The sequence below is a fragment of the Chiloscyllium punctatum genome, chromosome 44, assembly GCF_047496795.1.
Source record: "Chiloscyllium punctatum isolate Juve2018m chromosome 44, sChiPun1.3, whole genome shotgun sequence".
Lineage (NCBI taxonomy): Eukaryota > Metazoa > Chordata > Chondrichthyes > Orectolobiformes > Hemiscylliidae > Chiloscyllium > Chiloscyllium punctatum.
The window spans coordinates 14,297,701-14,317,494 of record NC_092782.1 but is presented as its reverse complement, the minus strand read 5'-3'; the positions used below and the strand labels follow the sequence as shown (position 1 = coordinate 14,317,494).

Below are 19,794 nucleotides of genomic sequence, written 5' to 3'. Positions count from 1 at the left end.
AAAAATGCTCCATTCTCTGTGAATGTTTAGTAACATGTGCCAGGCGCTATACATGTGCAAGTCCTCTCTCCCACATGTGACAGACCTCTGCTTTGCATTTTTAATACTCAACACTAAAGTGCTAATTTCGGTATGGTTTGGCTTGTCATTTCAGAAACTAGAAGTTTTTTTTATGACAGCGCCCCTTTAAGCTGATCATAATTAAATAGATCGCTAAACAGCTACATGTGCTGCAGTGGTGATGAGGGATAATAACATGACTGGAGGTGACTGGTGTCACTTGGGCTGAATGGAAAATGAAGATTCGTGTAATGTTTTTAATTATTCTCCATTAACCTTTTGAGTACTGCAAGCCTACTTTAGATTCCAGCATGTACATCTCCTTCCGCGGCACGTCTTCAGAAATAGCTTGCTGTGACTTCCCAATACAGAATGTTAATTGGTATCATTTTCAAAAATTGTGTGTAATGGAACAAGTTAATTCCAAATCTTCTGGAATATATAAGACAATTGTAAGCGCCAAAAAAGCCTCAAAACAGAAAAAAGCTTTGCATCCAAAAACATTGTCAACCAGGTGCGATTATAAAGGGACCCGGCACTTTCATAAACATCCATTGGTTTGAAAAGAGCTTAAAAAATGTCCAGTCATTTAAAAACTTCTTTGGTTATCGTTATGTTAAGCAATGGAACAACAACTTTGGATAAACGTCCAGCCATTCTAATGTGTTGAGTGGTGTAAGGGTGCTAAGTTGAATGACTAACAGAAGTTTAGGCATATAAAACGAAGGGCGTTGGGATGATTGCTGTTGTTTTGAATGGTCAAATGCTGTGTGCTTCCCAATTGCACCTTCCCTCTATTTACTTGCCTCTCATGCAACAACAATCACAAGCTTTTTTTCCCCCCTTTTTCTCTTCTCTTCCCCCTGCTGCCATTTTTTTCTTTTTAACAGGGACACCAGAAAGTCTAGCAGAGAAAGAACGGCAGCTCATGGCGATGATCAATCAGTTGACAAGCTTGCGTGAACAGTTGCTGGCTGCTCATGATGAACAGAAGAAACTAGCAGCCTCACAGATCGAGAAACAGAGGCAGCAAATGGAACTAGCCAAGCAGCAACAGGAACAAGTGAGTATGGATGAATGGAAGAATTCAGTTTACGGGGAGTCCAAAGATTCGGAAGCAAAATGCTACATGAAGGGTCTTTAATTTTAAGTGTTTGCAAAGATATCCCAGGGTTTTACAGGGGGAACACATGGTACCTCTTACTCCCAACATGATGTGAGTATCAGCTGATGTTTGCACTATGACCTATTCCTAATAGTCTGGATCTTTATGACTGAACCAATATCATAAATGCAATAAAAGGTTGTCTTGGGAGCTGTTTAACATAAGTACACTCAAACCATGCTGTGGCTTAGAATTTGATAGCATTTAATTTAAGGTATAAAACACCACTCATTCATAGGAATTGGAGCAAATCCCAGAATGATACAACGAGGAGGGCAGTCCAGGTCATTGCCCCTGTACCATGTTATGGACCAGACTAAACTCCCTCAAAATATATTCAAAAGATAGTCTCGACCCTAACTTTTTCTTATTTTAGAGGTATCTTTAAGGTGTTGCATTCCAGATACAACTCGATTGGTCAAACTACTCAATGTTAAGCACTTTATTCATAAACTATAGTTAAAATATAACAAAAAGAAGAAATGGTAATAACTTAGCTCTGTTGCAAAGCTCAACAGAATAGCAGATTACTTTACCACTAAACAGTAACTGATCCAATATAGTAACATCCCATAAACGCACCCTTGGCAAAAGGCAAGTTCAGAAAAATATTGTCTCACAGGCAGTACCTCAGTCCAGAAGGAAAAGAAAGCATCAAGAAAACATCCGAGAGAGAGAGAGAGAGAGAGAGAGAGAGAGATACTGCAGCTTCCACCCAGCTTCAAGGTCACAACTGCTATTGAAAACCTGAAGCTAAAAATTCTGGTTCTGTGGGAGCTTGACCACACTCATTCAGGCTGCATCTATTGTTCCAACTGTTTTAAAAAGAAGCACCAAGACCTCACAAGCTGGGATTTTAATTGAAAGCTAGACACCTCTAACTTAAAACCTTTTTTTTAAAAAAAGCTGGACAATACATACTATGGCATAGTAAAAGTTGGCTCTTTGGGAATTATTACGTAGCTCTGCCACTCCTGACCCATAGCCCAACAAACAAATTCTTTTCAATTATGCATCAATTTCCCTCCTTTGAAATGATTGAATCCCCCTGGAATTTGCTTGCTTACACCTTTTTCAGGTGGTGTGTTCCAGATTATCTGTGTTTAATTAAAAGAAAAATGTCATCTCTCACCAAACCAGCATCCCTAACCCGCTGTCTGCCAATTTTCTTAATTCTTTGGCTTCTCATCATTGGTCCTCTTTGCTGTGGAAACATCAACACTTCATTTTAGTCACCAATTTGAAGTGAGAGGGGAAAAGTTTAGGGAAGATATTTGTGGAAAGTTCTTTATGCAGAGGGTGGTGGGTGCCTGGAATGTGTTGCCAGCAGAAGTGGTAGGGGTGGGCTCAATAGCATCATTTAAAATGTATCTCGACAGATACATGAATGTGCAAGGAGCAGAGGCATACAAGTTCTTAGAAAATAGGTTTAGACAGAAGATCTGGATTGGTGCAGGCTTGGAGGGCCTGTTCCTATGCTGTAATTTTATTTGTTCTTTACTTTGTGTCAAAACATCTCTCGTCAATTCCTCATCACCTTCTTTGCTCTGAATGTTGCTATGACCAGACAAGAAGGGGGAATTAGCTTCCCTGTCTTTTTTACACTCTTTTTTTTGGTCAGTCACAAGTTTTTTTTATTATTTACACAGGTCTAACCCCCCACTTCAACTTTTTTGATTAGTAAGTTCAAAGCCAATTAACAAAGCTTTCTTAAGTGCAAGAGAAGAGCTTTTTTTCTGGTAAATAATAATCAAACACACAAAGATAGTAAGTTATTTTCTTTAAAAAAGAAAATGTGATGCAGACAGGGGAAAAATAAGATGGCACAGTTTAAAAGTCCTTTCATTAATTTTAAACCAGAGGCTACAGTCGATTTAATTGTTGACTTGTATCTGCAGCAATGGTGGAGTCGAGAGATATTTTGCATTCTTCTGCATTCATGATTATTTTCCCAAGTTGCTTTTTCACTATGCATTGTTTTTGAGGATGATGGGAGAAACCGGCATGGAGAGAAAATGTTCCTTTTTATTGTCACAAATTCATTTTACCTTCTCTCCTTTGCTGCTGCAAAGTTGAAATATAGGTCAGTGTATATTGCAGAGTCTGGCTCCATTGTCTTTCCAGGCCGGCCAAGTGGCGGGCAAGATTTTAAATTCCACATATGTTCGGTTGCTATGGAGGGGAGGCAGTGGAAAAGTGGCAATGTCACTGGATTAGTTGTGGAGAGCCCCACACTAATGTTGTGGGGATGTGAGTACAGATCCCACTGTAGTAAATAGTTTTTAAAAATCTGGAATATAGTGCATCCATGTAACCACTGGCAAATATATTAAAAAAAAAGGAAAATTATTTGCTTCACTATGTCCTTTTAAAAGGAAGAAATCTGCCATCTTTACCTGGCCCAAATGGTAATTCAGATGTAAAGCAATGTGGTTGACTCTTAATTAGGCATGAGCTATCATTGATGACCATGCCCCATGAAAGAATAAAAATGAATTAACCACAAAGGTTAGCTCAGCCCTGATTGGGGATTGAACCTGGGATAGTCTTGCCCTTTCTAAATTAATACAAGTGATTTGAGAAATTCCCATCTCTTGCATTTCTCCAGTTATTTTTATCAAAAGGTAGCCACGTGGTCCACCAACAGATGTGTTGAGAATTGTCCATTTGATTTAATGGCATAATGTGACTGTTCGGAGTATGAAGCAAAGCTCTCTTGACTGAACCAAATGAATAGCTGATGAAGGGCTTTTGCCCAAAACCTTGATTCTCCTGCTCCTTGGATGATGCCTGACCTCTCGACTCTAATCTTGAGCATTTGCAGTCCTCACTTTCACCAAATGAATGGCTACCCTGCACAAATACAGCATTGTTTCAGATGGAAAATGGTGCTGTGCAAGTTCGAGGTTACTACTCTGTGTTGATGTAGCAGCTCAAAACAAAATACGATAAAATAAGATCTTAACAGACTATAGAATAATCCAGACCTTTGCTGGCTTTTCCTTCAGCTCATCATTCATTAAAGTAACTTTCCGTTGCCTACTTCCTGTACACATTGGCTCACCGACCACTGCTATCTAATCCTGCACCAAGATCTGTCCAGCCTTGCTCCGACGTTCATTGACTCGCATTGTCTTTGGGTTCATCAAACCTCAGATATAAGTCTGTTATCCTTGCATTCGAATCACTCTATAATCTCACTTCTCGCTATCGCTGTAACCGCCACCATCCCCTGTGAGAACTTAAGGTGTCCAAGTAACACTGGCTACTTGTTCTTCTCCCCTCACGTTGCCGTTGTCAAAAGGGCAGGCTGGACCTCTGTTTAATACCTCATCCCAGAGACGGACTGCTCTGGCTATGTCCAACTCCTTCAGTACTGCACCAATGTGTCTGCCTGGATTAAGGGTTCATGATTTCTGGAGTGGGAATTGAACCCATAACCTTCTGATTCGGTTGAGAGTACCACTTAAGGAACCACTGCTTTAAAAACAACCAAACCTTTGGTATTTGCATTTGTATGATGAATGAGAGATACTTAATAGGAAACTAGCTTTTTATTATTGGGTCAAAAGCTTTCTCATGCAAATTAAGACAATTGACTACACACAGACATTTAAGCTATGTTTAACTCAATTCTCCAAAAGGATAAACAACTCCTCTTTAAAATGATGAAGTACACTGTGGATAATTTCCTTAAAATGGTCAAAGTCCAAAGTGTGAGTAGTCTATTGTTTTAATTAGCATGCTAAAGTCTTTGACCTAATAATAAAAGCCTTAGTTTCCTCTTGCGTATCTTCAGTTCATTGTACATTTGCAAATGTCAAAGGTTTGTTATTAATGGGAGGTGAGTAGATTCCACATTTCACTAGTTGGCTCATTTGCCTGTTTTTATTTTAATTGTACTGTAATTAAAAGCCAGCCTTACCTTGAAACAATCTGTTGCAATCTGCAACAAAGCAAAAAATTTGCAATGAATGTAACAACTGTTCCTGGTAAACAATCAAATCACTTCCATTTAATTAGTATTGTGTCACATCATTGTGTATCCTTTGATCGGGTTGGCAGCTTTTGTTTTTGATGAACTAGCAATCAACTTCTGAATTGCAATCTGTCAGCAAGTCAAGATTGTTCACTGCGACTAATCATCCAGTACAGCCTACAAAGCTTTTGTTAGTCTAATTAAATTGTATTTCCGGTTTAATTTGTATGATGCCTTTCAACGTAACCCCTCCCCCCCTTTCCCCAAACACACACGCACACCTAACCAAATCCACTTGTCTTAGATGCTTGACAAAAGAAATTTTTTAAAAGGCTTAGCAGGCGCATTAAGAGAGAAATCAGGCCCATAATGTCAATCAGAGTCCATGGTTCTTTTAGGTCAGAAGGTCAAAGGTTCAAATCGCGCTCTTGAGACGTAAGGATGTTATTCAGGATGACACTCCTGTAGCATGGGAGTGCTGCATTCTGGGAAATTCAAGCTTCTGGATGGAACGCTAAATCAATTCCAGGCTCTCAACTGGATGCAAAAGATCCAACAGCACTATTTCAAAGAATAAAACAGGGGAGTTCTCCTCTTGGAAAATACTTGATGATTCATTGCCACTTCACTGCTTGTGGGAGCTTGCTGCACATTCGCTGCCACCTGTCCCCCTACGCATAGGGCCTACACTTCAGTTCACTGTAAAGCACTGTCCTGGGGTGGGCAAAGGGTGCTACATAAATTCCCATAAACTCTAATCATGTTCCCATCTGGAATGGGTGAGATTGGCCTAGATCATTATAGTAACTCACTCGCGTCCACCAGCCTCACACAGTCGAATAACTCCTTTTGACGCCCCCCCCCCCCCCCCACTATTGAAAAGTGTACACAAAAGAAACAGCTCTTCAGTCTAATCGCTGTACAGTTGTGGCCCAGGAACAGGTCAGTGAGTTTAGTGCTGGAGAATAGCAAACAGTGAAGGGAATGGAGTGAGGATGAATGAAAGGAAATCTTTGGTGCACTTAGGGCATGAAAATGCAGAAGTTGAAGTGAATGCTCATTTCCCATTGCCAAAATCCGCTGTAGACAATTCGACATTGCGAGATTATTTTCCTTTACTCAGCTGATTTACAGCACAACCCTCTTTTATGTGCAGCAAGTGGGTGTTGGGTGTTGGTATAGTGGTAATGCCACTGAATTAGCAATCCAGAGGCCCAAGGTTAATGCTGCTGGTCTTGGGTTTGAATCCCACCCTCTTCTCCCTACCTGACCTGGTTCAATTTAACTTTCAATTAATTAAATCTAGAATTGAAAGCTAGTCTCAGTGCCTCGAAACTAACCAATTTGTAAAATTTTATGTGGCTCACCCTTCCGGAATGGAAATCTGCTGTGACCTCAGACAAGAAACGATATGGCTGATTCATAAACGGTGCGGCATGCCACTCAGTTTTTACAAATGGCAACAGATGGCCACATCTCATGAAAGGATAATTAAAGGAAAGGCCAAAATGGGGTGTGGAGGCCAGGAGTGGGGCATTTCAGTTGAGTCCACCTTTTGTAAAGTTATGGGAACCAGGTATTATAGATGCAGGGGATCTGGTACAAATGGGATGACCATTTGGCCCCATAAGTTCTGCACTGTCACTTTTCAAAGAGCAATAAGATGAAATTCACCCTCCATGGGGACAGCAATACAGGAGATGGGCTTGATATTACCAGCTTCTGGAGAGGCCACGACAGATGAAAGTGCCCGTAAAATGGTGGAAAGCACTGGGCGCAGCAGGCTATGGTTTGGCTTTGTGCCCATTGGTTACCACAACCGTTTGAAATGCCCAATTAAGGGCCATTCTTTCCCCTGACTACACCCTCCCCTGCCCAGTATCATATCCGTGCTGGGAGATACCAGGAGACCTGCCTGATTGATCTTCTCGTGAGTACACTCCTGCGCCTATAGCCCTGCAATAGATGACCCACTCCTTCTAAGTTTCGCCCTATACCCTTTGTTTATAAATGTATCCCTTATGTATGAAAATGCCTCCAAGCATGGTGGTCCAATCCCTTTTTTTCCCTTGGCCTCAACAGCACCCACTGCTGGTGGCACGCTGACCTCTCTGGGCTGCCACCTCAAAGAGGCAGTCCTGCTTTCTCTTGAGCCAATCCTGTTGGCTCCTTTGTGCTGACCAATGCCAGTAGAATGCCAGGGACCTGATGCCCTTCCTATGGAGGCTACCAATCCAGTATTTCAGGTCAATGACTTTTTATTTGGAAAAATTGGAATCGGAAAATGGTGAAAGAGGAACTCCAGAGCTAGAGTCAGGTCTAGGAGCCAGAAAAGGAAGAGATCTTCTGCGATAGGCTAGAGGGCACAAGAAACTAAATGAAGGAAGAGGATGATGGGACATAGCTAAAGGAAGCAGTCATGGTGAAAGTATCTTCTAAATTGACACCGTAGCAATTTCATTCCTTGTCCTTCCTTACAGATCGCTAGGCAACAGCAGCAGCTACTACAACAACAACACAAGATCAACCTCCTTCAGCAGCAAATCCAGGTCAGAGTTCAGCCTCTCTCTCTCTGTCTCTAGGGGTTGTAATTGTTGTTGATATTTTGCCTGCTCTCAGGGCTGTGGAGAGATGTTTTTTGAAGGATCCTCACTGTGTAAGAATGCGGGGGGTGGTGTGGTGTGGGGAGGGTAGTGATTACTGTAACCTCTTTCCAAGCACACAGGTATTTGGGGTGGGGGTGGGGGGGAAGTGGGGTACACCTTGCAGGCACTGTCTGCTTCTCATGCAGCTAGACCAATCAGACTCTGGGCTGAATGGCCTCCCTTGGTGATCCTACATGGTTTGCTACATTAGCAATGGACTGGTGTTTATGAGTATCTCAGTTGGGTTGTTCCCATTCAAATCAACTATCCCTCCAAAATGCACTACAGCATTTTGTGTCCCCGTCCATGTAATCTCCCAAGCTGCACGTGCTCCGCTAAAATCTGCATTTCCCACCCGCCCCCCCCCCCCCAACTTTTCCTCACTCTCTGCATTCTCCTCTCTGCTCCTCCAGTCATCCCAACGCTGAACAATCTCCTGATCAAATGGCACCATTGTGCATTCTCCCGTTGAGAGTCTGGTGGTGAGTCTAGGCAGTGAGAGCTGAAGGGAAAAATGATTCCTTTCCGATTCCCAACCAACATCCCCACTCAAACCCACCCCGCTCTTCCAAACCCACACATACACGTACACAGAGCAGAAAGGTTAATTTCTTGCTCCAATAACATGGGGTATGGAGGTGTCATTTTATTACTTGAGCTCCATCCCGACTCTTCTTACTAAATAATCTCAGCAAACTCAGCACAGCTTAGGAATGGTTTCCGATGTTCGATCATTTCCCAAGAGGGAAGTGCACTTCAGCACCGTCATTGTTGGAGGTGGGGGTGGGAGGGTTATTGTCCTCCCTTACATTTACAATTAATGGGTACTATTGTTAGCTTTTTCTTTATATTTGAAACTCTGTTTTAGCCCCTTTTGAGACGAGGAAGACCCCATGTTCTCCCTCTGGAAGGTTCCCAGTGCTTATGTAGGTGTCTGCTTAGGCAGACTTGGAGCGTTCTGTGGCAAACAAGACAGGGCACTGCAGAAATTGAGGTTCCGACAGGCTGCTGCCTTGGGATTCCCTCTCCTCTACATGTTTCTCTCTGCCTCTGATCTCTGCTGCCTTTCAAAAGAGGCAGGTTTTTGCGTTGGGTGCAGTGATCTTCCCAGGAATCACAAGTTGACATTGTAAGTGGAGCTTTCAGGTGAAGTGTCCTTGAAGCTCTTCCTCTTTGAGTGCCTTGAGAGTGTAGCCTGGTCTCCACACAAGGGCTGCTTTAGGAAGTAGCTGTCAGGCATTCTGGCTACAGCGCCTACCCAACTTGGCACGCCCGCTCGAGATCCAACGATGTTCTGAAATCTGTCGACAGGACCCTCGATCCATTGTTTTATCGCTGAGCCTTGCTGCTCACGGGAGACGCCCCAGATTCCTAGAGGAAAGGCAGAGTTCTTTAAACATGCCTTCACTTTGCATTGAAGAAGCAATCCACAGCGAGCCATAGTTTGCATCAACTGCCCACTCGCATGTCAGAATCGATCGACACATTAAAGCTCCTGCCCATAACGCTGCCATTCAGCCCCTCAAGCCTGCTCCACCAATAGTAGGACCATGGCTGACCCAACACTCCTCACATCCACGATCCTGCCCTTTCCCCATAATTCTTGATTGTCAACCTGATCATGAATCCAACTGTCTCAGCCTTAAATGCCCTCACTGCTCTCTGTGCCAAGTAGTTCCAAAGATTCTTAACCCTCTTGCGAGACAAAATTCCTCCTCATCTCAGTCTTAAATTGGTCTCCCTTTATTCTGAGACTACGTCCTATGGTCCTCGACTCTCCCATGAGGGAACCATCCTCTAAGCATTTATTCTGTCAAGCCCTTTTAAAATTCCTATATATTTCAATGAGATCACCCCTCATTATTCTAAACTCCAGTGAGTAGAATTCCAACCTGTTTAACCATTGCTCATACAACAATCCCTCCATACCACAGAGATCACCCGAGCAAACCTTCTCAGTACTGCCTCCAATGATACAGTGTCTTTTTTTTAAGTAAGGGGTCCCGAAGCTGCTCTCAGTATTCCAGATGTGGTCTCACTGGCACCTTATACAGTTACAGTCAGACTACCGTACTTTTATACTCCAACCCCCTTGAAATGAGGGCCAATATTCCATTAGCCCTCCATGTCCAATGGTAAAACACAGGGGCTGACGCTCATCCAGCTGAGGTCTATCAGACTGGAGGTCAATCCTTGGTCAAAAAGCTCAGTGTATTCTTAAAGTTATGTGTGAATCATCCTGCAAGAATATAAAGATGCTCCCATTGACCAATTGGTACACAGTGAAAAGGAACTTGCTATTCATCCAGTGATGATAGAGGAGTCCTTATGACCTACCTCTCTGACTAATCTCTTAGTAGTTTGACTCTTGTGTCACTCAGTGTCGGAGTTGTGAAATGCCTCGAGTTGCTCCATTACATTAACCATGCTTCAGAAGTTGGTTTAGCCAATATTTTATCCCAGAAATAAATGACCCCCCCCATCTTTTTTTGTGGAACCTTGCTCCATCTGGCTGCTGGGTTTCCAACATGAACAGCAGTACCTGTACTTCAGAAAGCACTTCATTGGCTGTAAGATACTTTGGGATATTCTTATAAATGGTGAAAGGTGCTGTATAAATGTCAGTCCTTTTATTTTCTCCCACGCCCATCAAGATCAGTCCGATAAACATTGACTAATAAGCCCCCATCAGGGACTGATTCAGAGTGTGGTGTGCAGTGCCCTGACAACTCAGGTCATTATTAGGTTCAGTCACTGAACCATACCTGGAGGTGAAGCCTCTGTTTGTAACGTTAGCCATGAGTCTCTGCGCTGCACTTGCTTGTGCTGAGGATGTTTCTTCTCCTCAAACCCCCTTGTCCCAAGCTGCTGCACAGATGCCACTTCAAACTTCCCTTCGGGATGGGTGGCAGTCTGGTTTTCCCTGTGGGCTGGCCCCAAACCTTCTCTCTGAACATTCAGTCTCTGCAGATTGGCACCAAGGCTGGTATTGCTACCCTTGGCGTCCAATGCCCCTCTTAGAGTGTGCTTCTTACCCTATTCATTGAATCTTATAGCTTGTTCCGTAAATAGGATGTCATCCAGGAAAAGATTTGCTGCTGACTGGTTTATAGAGTTTCTCTTGGCATTTGTGGGATAACAAAAGGGTGAAAGGGGAGAGGTATAAAAGGGGCAACTTTTTCACACAGAGGGTGGTGCATGTATGAAACCAGCTATCAGAGCAAGTGGTGGAGGCTGGTACAATTGCAGCATTTAAAATGCTGGATTAGTGGTGCTAGAAGAACACAGCAGTTCAGGCAGCATCCGAGGAGCAGTAAAATCAACGTTTCGGGCAAAAGCCCTTCATCAGGAATTTGCCCGAAACGTCGATTTTACTGCTCCTCGGATGCTGCCTGAACTGCTGTGCTGTTCCAGCACCACTAATCCAGAATCTGGTTTCCAGCATCTACAGTCATTGTTTTTACCTTACAGCATTTACTCGATGAGTATATGAATAGGAAGGATTTGGAGGGATATGGGCCGGGTGCTGGCAGGTGGGACTAGATTGGGTTGGGATATCTGGTCGGCATGGACGGGTTGGACTGTACATCTGTACAACTCTATGACTTTATAACAAAACATTGTTACAGAGGGAATGTTATGGACTTGTGATGCAGGTCTGAAAAGCTGTCAACAGATGTTAAAGGATTTGACTATTTAAAATAATCAACCTGATTTTGAGAGGTTTTTTTTGGGTGTGATTTCCAGCAATGTACAAGACTCTTTGGAGTCTGAAAATCCATTATTACTTGATTCCTTTATTATTTGATCATTTTATTCTTCCAGTGCAAATGAAGGTTTTCAACAAAACGATGTGAATACAGGGCAGAACACCGATTTGAAGTGAACTCAGAGCCTGTTATATCAGGGAGAGTCAGGTTCCAATCTGCAGAGTTGAAATCTCCAGATCCTCCAATTCATTTACCTTCCCCACACCACCTCCCACAACCAAAATAAAGATGGAAGGGTTGAAAGAGAGAGAGAGAGTGAGACATTTATTCCACACCATTCTAGGCCACAGCAAGTCCTTTACAGGTGATGAAGTATGGTTTTAAGTGTAGTTGTTGATGTCATGATGGAAGCCCAGCGAGATCTCATGCACAACAACATAATATTGACCAGCTCACCGTTTTTAGTGAAGTTGGTTGAGGGATGCCTATTGGCCAAGAACCTACTGTCATGGTCATGTCAGTGGTCTAGTCATGTCGAAGCCAAGACCCCGGTTCTGGCAACATGAGGTAGAATCCCACACTTGCTGATGGTGAAATTTGAATTGGACTTTTTTAAGAAAGAAAGTCAGAAACTGGAAAGCCAGGCCAGGGGAATTGGCCATTCTGGCCCTGTCTGGCCTTCAATTGACTCCAGACCCTCAGCAAAATGGTCGACACTTAAGCGCCCTCTGAAAAGACCAAGCAAACCGCTCAGTTATGTCAGTTGCGAGTTTATGCAGCACCTTTATCAAATTTGGAAATCCAACAATCCCACATCTACAATTCCCCCTTAATTCGCCGTGTGTGTTACATCCTAATGGAACTCTGTTTTAAAAATCAGTTTGCCAAATACATTTCCCTTTAACAAAACTGTACCTGATGGTATTATACATAAAACTCAATGAAGCGCAGAAGTCAGAAACAAAAGCAGACATTGCTGGAAAATCCCAGCAGGTCTGGCAGCATCTGTGGAGAGAAAGCAGAGTTAATGTTTGGGTCCAGTGACCCTTCTTCCAAACACACTGAAGGCTGCAAAGAAGGCTCACCGGACTCTAAATGTTAACACTGATTTCTCAACCCAGATGCTGCCAGACCTGTTGAGCTTTTCCAGCAATGTTTGTTTTAATTCCTGATTGTATTGTGATTTGCTGGGCCTCCTGCTGCAGCCTCTTTAATAATAGATTCTGGCATTTCCCAAAGATGTTCAGCTCACTGGCCTGTCTCTTTCTGCTTCTTATTTCTCTCCTTTCTTGAATAGAAGTGTTATGTTTGCAAGTTTCTAAATCACTGGAACTTTTTTTTAACCAAAACTAGGGACTTTTTTGGAATATTACAACCAATGCATTCACTATCTCTACAGCCACTAGATTTTTAAAAAAATCTTACGATAAAAGTCATCAAGTCTGAGACTTGTCACTCTTTAATTCCAAATGGGGAATCTTACAAGACTGTGTGGGCTGTGACAAAATGCCAAAATAGGCAAGAGATTCAAGGCTTACTGCAGGAAAGCAGAGGCATGTGCAGACAGGGACAATGTTGGGGAAAAACCTGAGGTGAAACAGTATCAGAGGGAATTATGGATTACTGGAAGTGACCACATCCATGGCCTTTGTATGGGGACGGCCATCATTACCGTGTCATGTTGGGATCAGGGAACAAAGAAGACAGAGGTAGGACATAGAACATAGAAAAGTACAGCACAGAACAGGCCCTTTGGCCCACGATGTTGTGCCGAGGTTTAATCCTAATGTAAAATATAATAACTTAACTTATGCACGCCTCAACTCACTGCTCTCCATGTGTCTGTCCAGCAGTTGCTTAAATGTCCCTAATGACTCTGCTTCCACCACCACCACTGGCAACGCATTCTATGCATTCACAACTCTCTGCATAAAGAACCAACCTCTGAGGTCTCCTTTTTACCTTTCCCCTAATATCTTAAACCCTCTACCCGTCAATTCTGCCTTGGGGAAAAGTCTCTGGCTATTGACTCTATCTATTCCTCTCATTATCTTGTATACCTTGATCAGGTCTCCTCTCTTCCTCCTTCTCCCCAGAAACAGAAGTCCGTGCTTTTTCAACCTTTCTTCATAAGGCAAGCCCTCCAGTCCAGGCAGCATCCTGGTAAACCTTCTTTGCACCCTCTCCAAAACCTCTGTATCTTTCCTATAGTAGGGCGACCAGAACTGGACACAATATTCCAAGGTGAAGTTCTTTATTCCTGATGAAGGGCTTTTGCCCGAAATGTTGATTTCAAAGCTACTTGGATGCTGCCTGAACTGCTGTGCTCTTCCAGCACCACTAATCCAGAATCTGTTAATAGGTGCAGGTAGGATGGGCACATAGCCTGCATATGCATTGTTGTAATTTGCAATTCTGTTTTTACATTTGCTAGTTTTCTTTTATATTCCAGTTTTCCCCTTAGAATCATAGAAGCCCCTACAGTGTGGAAGCAGGCCATTCAGCCCATCAAGTCCATATCGCCCCTTCAAAGAGCATCCCATCCAGACCCAACCCCCTATCCTAATCCTATAACCCTGCATATCCCACTGCCTAATCCACCTAGGACACTATGGGCAATTTAGCATGGCCAATTCACCTAACCTGCACATCTTAGGACTGTGGGAGGAAACCAGAGGAAACCCATGCAGACACAGGGAGAATGTTCAAACTCCACATTGAGAGTCACCCGAGACTGGAGTCGATCCTGGGTCCCTGGTGCTGTGAGGTGGCAGTGCTAACCACTGAGCCACCGTGCTGCCCCCTTTACTAATTTTTTATATCAGTCATCCTTTGCTGGTAGCTAAATTATTCCCAATATTCTGGGCTACTTATAATCTTTGCAGCATTGTCCTCTTTTTCCATTTGATGGAACAACCCCTTTGAAGCCCTGCACCCCGAACTGCCCCCATTTTGTCTGTGCTTTATTCATGTTGCAGAAGATAAATTGAAACCGTTTCTGTTACAACTTGGGGAAGCCTCACCCGTCTATCACTGCTCGCTTCTGGACACACTACCATAAAGAGTACTGAAATGAAGAGTGCTGTCCTGTACCCTTTTTTGGCTTGAATCTTTCGGTGGTAAATCATTTGTCTGTCAGCAGCAGCTGTTTCCATAAAATTTTAAATGTTGACTCTCACTACTCACTGAAGCAGCCCCAGCTCCATTTAAAAAAAAGGGAAATCAAGTGTTTCCCATGACTTTGCAACCTTTTCCCAAACAACTGAGACTTGGTGCCTGCAACTTAACAATTGCTTCTCACAGAAGCTAACGCAGCTGATGTCCTATTGCTTACCAGAATGGGACCCCACCCAGTGTCTGCAGATAAGTCCCTGTGAACTCATGTATGTGTACACGGACACACACACAGACACAGACACCCATAGACGCACACACACACACACACACACACTCTCTCTCGACATCCCTCTGTCTTGACATTCAGTCAACATGGGGGCTCCTGAGCTGGAGCTGATTCACTCTGATTGCTTTTCTTTCTTCTTTTCTAATTTTTTTCTCTATTTTTGGTTCATCTAAGGGTTTTTTTTTGCTCTCTCTGCTCACCTTCTGGAGGGAACTCGGCTGTGGAGGCAGCAACAGTGGTGATAGCAGCAGCTGGGGGCCCCAGAGTGCAGACTTTGTGGGTCACCCGTGAGGGGGTTGGTGTGCCCAGGCAGAACTCTGGCAGTCGGCAGCGTTGTGATAGTGGTTGGGGGCACGGAGTAGCAGCAGAAAGGGACTCCAGTGGTTGGCAGTGCGGGGAATGAGAGATCGAGCCCTCCTGAGGAAACAACTGCAGATCTATAACTAAAGAAGGACTGTAAACTGGAACTTTTAACTTTTATTTCTTGTTTACTACTTTATACATCAGGAACTGTAATGTCAAACTTTTAACTATTTCTTTATTTTTCTCGTCTTTACCTAAGGTTTTGTACCTTGTACCTAAGATGGCGCTGTAAATGGCAATATTGTAAAGTTTTTACTGGATTCCTGTTTCTCTATACTTGGCAATAAAACCTAATTCAATACACATGTGTGTGTGCACGCGCACACACACACACACACACACACACACACACCGATATTTCCCTACCCATGTGTAAAGGGACAGCTTTGCCTTGCAGCACTGTTTAAATGGGAGGCTGGAAGAAGGGGTCTGTCACTGCCACCTGACCATCCCAATCCCTGCCTTGCCTCGCAACTATCTTCAGCGAGCAATTGAGTTTTTCTTTAATCCATTAAAGTATTCCTTTCACACACCTCAAAAACACAAAGCTTTTGTCAGTACTTTTAATCAAGTTGCTCAGACATGCTATACCTCAGGAGCTGGTGGGACTTGACCTCTGACCAACTAGTCCAGACTTAGAGACACTGACACAATTCAAGAGTCCTGACTTAGCTTGTATATGTGTGTTTGTTTCTTATATTGCATTTCTGTGAATTTTAATAAGTGTTTTGAATGCATGTATGCAAGCATTGTGTTTGTGTCTGCATTTGACCCCTACCAACATGAAAAGGAAAGAAAAGCCTGCATTTACTTAGCACTTTTCACATCCACTAGATGTCTCAAAATGTTTAGATCAGAGTGGTGCTGGAAAAGCACAGCAGGTCAGGCAGCATCCGAGGAGCAGGAAAATCCTGCTCCTCAGATGCTGCCTGACCTGCTGTGCTTTTCCAGAACTACTCTGATCTAAACTCTGGTTTCCAGCATCTGCAGTCCTCACTTTTGCCTAGTCTCAAATTGTTGACAACTAATGAAGTACTACTTTCCTGGCCATACCCCTGGGCCTGGCCAGGCTGACTATAAACTGATCTAGGCAATGGGCTGTGGAGGGGGGCATCTCTCCCAACTGCCGGCCCCTCTTCTGCAATTACGTTCGTGCCCAGGTGTGCTTGGAGACGGAGCATGCGGTCTCCACCAATGCCCTTGATGCCTTTGGAAAGAGTTGGGCAACGCAAGAGATGTGGTGCTTTATTTCCCCCTCGAACTCCACTTTGATTTATCCCCTTCCCTCTTTCCCTACCTGCCTCTCACTTATGATAGCTGGTATTATCTATAATGGGCTTTTCATAAACATATTGGATTGACTGCATGGGTGTTTTATTGGTGGTTCTTAGTTTAAAAAAAAAGTGACGGTGATTTTGGTGATGCATAATAACGCTATAAAGAAAAGTTGAAGTATTTCTCGAAGGATAGTTGGAGTTGAAACATAGTCCAATGGGAGAGTGACTAGATATTTTTTTTGATGGACAAATACTGAGCAGGACACCAGTGATAACTCTTCAAGATAGTACCAGGAGATCCTTCATAGCCACCAAAGCGCATGAGGGCCCTGAGGTCAAGATGGCGTCTCGGACAGTGCACCAATCCTATAGTGTCACGCTGGAAGGCAACACTGATTTTAAATTGAGTCTGGAACCCAGAGCTTTGTGATTGAAATGCAAGTGTGTAACCGACTGAGCTACAGCTGATTCATGGGTTATTGATTTCTCTGTGATAAAATTAAAGGCTATCCATTCTACTGCCTTTGCCCACTCCCTGCACCATTGGGCCAAGATTCCTGGAAGCTGTACCCGAACACAACCCTACCTTAGCCCTGAACTTGCAACTTTCTCTCATTTCTCCCCAAACTCCCTCCCTGCTGTCTCCACGACGCCCTTCTGTGTGAGACCCCACTTGCCGCTCATCGCCCCTAATCTCCATAAACTGATGATTAGCACACCATCCCCTCCTAGCCCTCAAGCTCACTGATATTCACAGCTTTCAGTTCTCAGGTCTTTCCCTCGTTCCCTTCAATTCTGCCACATTCGCCCTTCTCCTCAAAGAAATACTTGCTATGTGCTTGTAGACCTTTTCCATGTCCAACTTCCCTTTTCTACTGAAGTCTTTTAAACTGTTGTCACTTCCCAAATATATGTTGACCTTTCCCGTTAAAAGCTCCCTGCTACTGTTCCAAAATGGTACTTGCACGCTACATGATTATGGTAACTGCCCTTTGACCTTCTGAAATGTTTGACACTGTTGGCCATACACCGGCCCTCCCTAACTCCTTTTCACCAAGTTGCATTTTGGCATGGCAAATCATGGCAGGGCTTATACAGTTAATGGTGGTGTGCTGGGGAGTGTTGCCGAACAAAGAGCCCTTTGGGTGCAGGTTCATAGTTCCTTGAAAGTGGTGTCACAGGCAGATAGGGTGGTGAAGACAGCATTGGGTATTCTTGTCTTTATTGGTCAGTGCATTGAATATAAAAATGTCATGTATCGGACATTGGTTAGGCTACTTTTGGAGTACCGCATTCAGTTTTGGTCTCCCTGCTATAGGAAAGATGTTAAATTTGAATGGGTGCAAAAAGGTTAACTAGAACGTTGCTGGGGTTGGAGGGTTTGATCTATAGGGAGAGGCTGAAGAGGCTGGGGCAAATTTCCCTGGAGCATCAGAGGCTGAAGTGTGACCTTAGAGAGGTTTTATAAAATCAGGAGGGGCATCGATAGGGTGAATAGCCAACGTCTTTTCCCCAGGATAGGAAAATCTAAAACTAGAGTGCATAGGTTTAAGGTGTGAAGGGAAAGATTTAAAAGGGATCTAAGGGGCAACTTGTTCATGCAGATGATCGTGCATGTATGGAATGAGCTGCCAGAGGAAATGATGGAGGCAGTGCAATTACAACAATTAAAAGGCACCTGGATGGGTATATGAATAGGAAGGGTTTAGAGGGATATGGGCCAGATTCTGGCAAATGGGACTAGCTTAATTTCGGATATCTGGATGGCCTGTACGAGTTGGACCAAAGGATCTGTTTCCATGCTGTATGACTATAACTCTGAGTTTAGCTGTGTGGGATTCAACTTGTTCAATTCTTTCCTGTCTACTTTGTAGCCAGAGTTTTGGCTTCTCTTCCTATCTTAAACAATTCTGTCTGCATACTCGCGAGGATGCGTGCCTTCCCCATGTTGCTTGCCTGCTTTTTGCTGCTTCATTGTAAAAATAGTAAGGTACACTGACACTGACACTACCACCACCTATTCCAACCCTGCCCACTGTCTCAAAATGGTCAGATGTCTTGTCTGACATCCAGTACCAACTTCCTTCCACTTACATTTTGAGGAGACTGAACCAGTGGGCTGGAGTTCACAGTCAGTGGCTTGATGATGTTGTTCACTGATGACCTTTAGCTGAACGACAAGCTTACGGACTGTGAGCTGAGGGCCACAACTCTCAATCTGAAAGGGGGAGTGTTCCCACCCAGCATCTGCATTAATGAAAGAAGCAGGTCGGAGTTTCTGGTTCTACGTTCTCTCTAATTTTCCATAATCCTGCACGGACCTCCAAAGTCCATGAGTAGCGTTGACGTTTGGAATGGGAAGTCAATGTATCTGCCAGCTGATCGGTGTGAGTGGACCATCTGAGAGACAGCGCAGCTCTGACAAAACATTGTTCTGGTCCCTACATTGGCAAGGCTGTAAAGTCCAGACAGCAACAATGAAACAGCACTGGAACAAAGGATATGTCAGATTTATATGACTTAAATTGTTCTGCAAGATTAAGGAATTTTATCACGTTCTTTAAAAAGTGCAATAATTTTGATTGGAATTACTTACATGCACATTTTGAGGCAGTCAGATAAATCTTTTTTCTAAAAAAATGACGCACACTGGAACATTTAAAATTCTGGCAACTTGTGCTTAAAAAAAGGTCACGTTTAACTTTCAGCAAGATTCATAAGATCTCTTAAGTTTTTACCTTCGCCTTTGACCAAAATTTATCTGATTTACTTAAAAAGTAATTTACGTTAATGAAAAATGTCTGATAAATCTTGTTTTAAAAGTCAGTTACATTAAAACAATGAAGAAGAATCTCATCAATCTTCTCAAAAATAATTCACTTGAATCCATTATAATATTTAAGAGCCTATTTCCAATACAGACCTCCTCAGTAGGTAGTCACAAAAGGAAAGAAAATTCCCAATGCTCAAAAATACCTGGTCTAAGCTTCTTTTGGGGGCAAATAATTTGCATTTTGTAGTCAGTTAGCCAAAATTAATGCTTGCTTCTAACTGCTGTTTCAATGTTCCAGTTTAATGTTGGTAGTTGCAATACCACCACAGCAGTGTAGGCCATAAATCCAATTGAGAAGTTGCTAGGTCATTCCAATGTCCAGGAAGAATTTGATCTTGCCAATTACTACCCCTTTAGAC

At 43.2% G+C, this 19,794-nt stretch overlaps 1 protein-coding gene across 11 annotated transcripts in view; it reads left to right on the top strand.

Annotated features, from left to right (window-relative positions):
* The window catches only part of sox5 (SRY-box transcription factor 5), a 372,706-nt gene that overhangs the window by 178,242 nt on the left and 174,670 nt on the right, over nt 1-19,794 (top strand). For all 11 annotated transcript variants that reach the window (XM_072562296.1, XM_072562294.1, XM_072562297.1 and 8 more), the window contains 2 exons: nt 951-1,123; nt 7,685-7,753. In XM_072562296.1, coding sequence (XP_072418397.1) covers nt 951-1,123; nt 7,685-7,753 — 242 coding nt within the window. The remainder of the gene's footprint in view (nt 1-950; nt 1,124-7,684; nt 7,754-19,794) is intronic.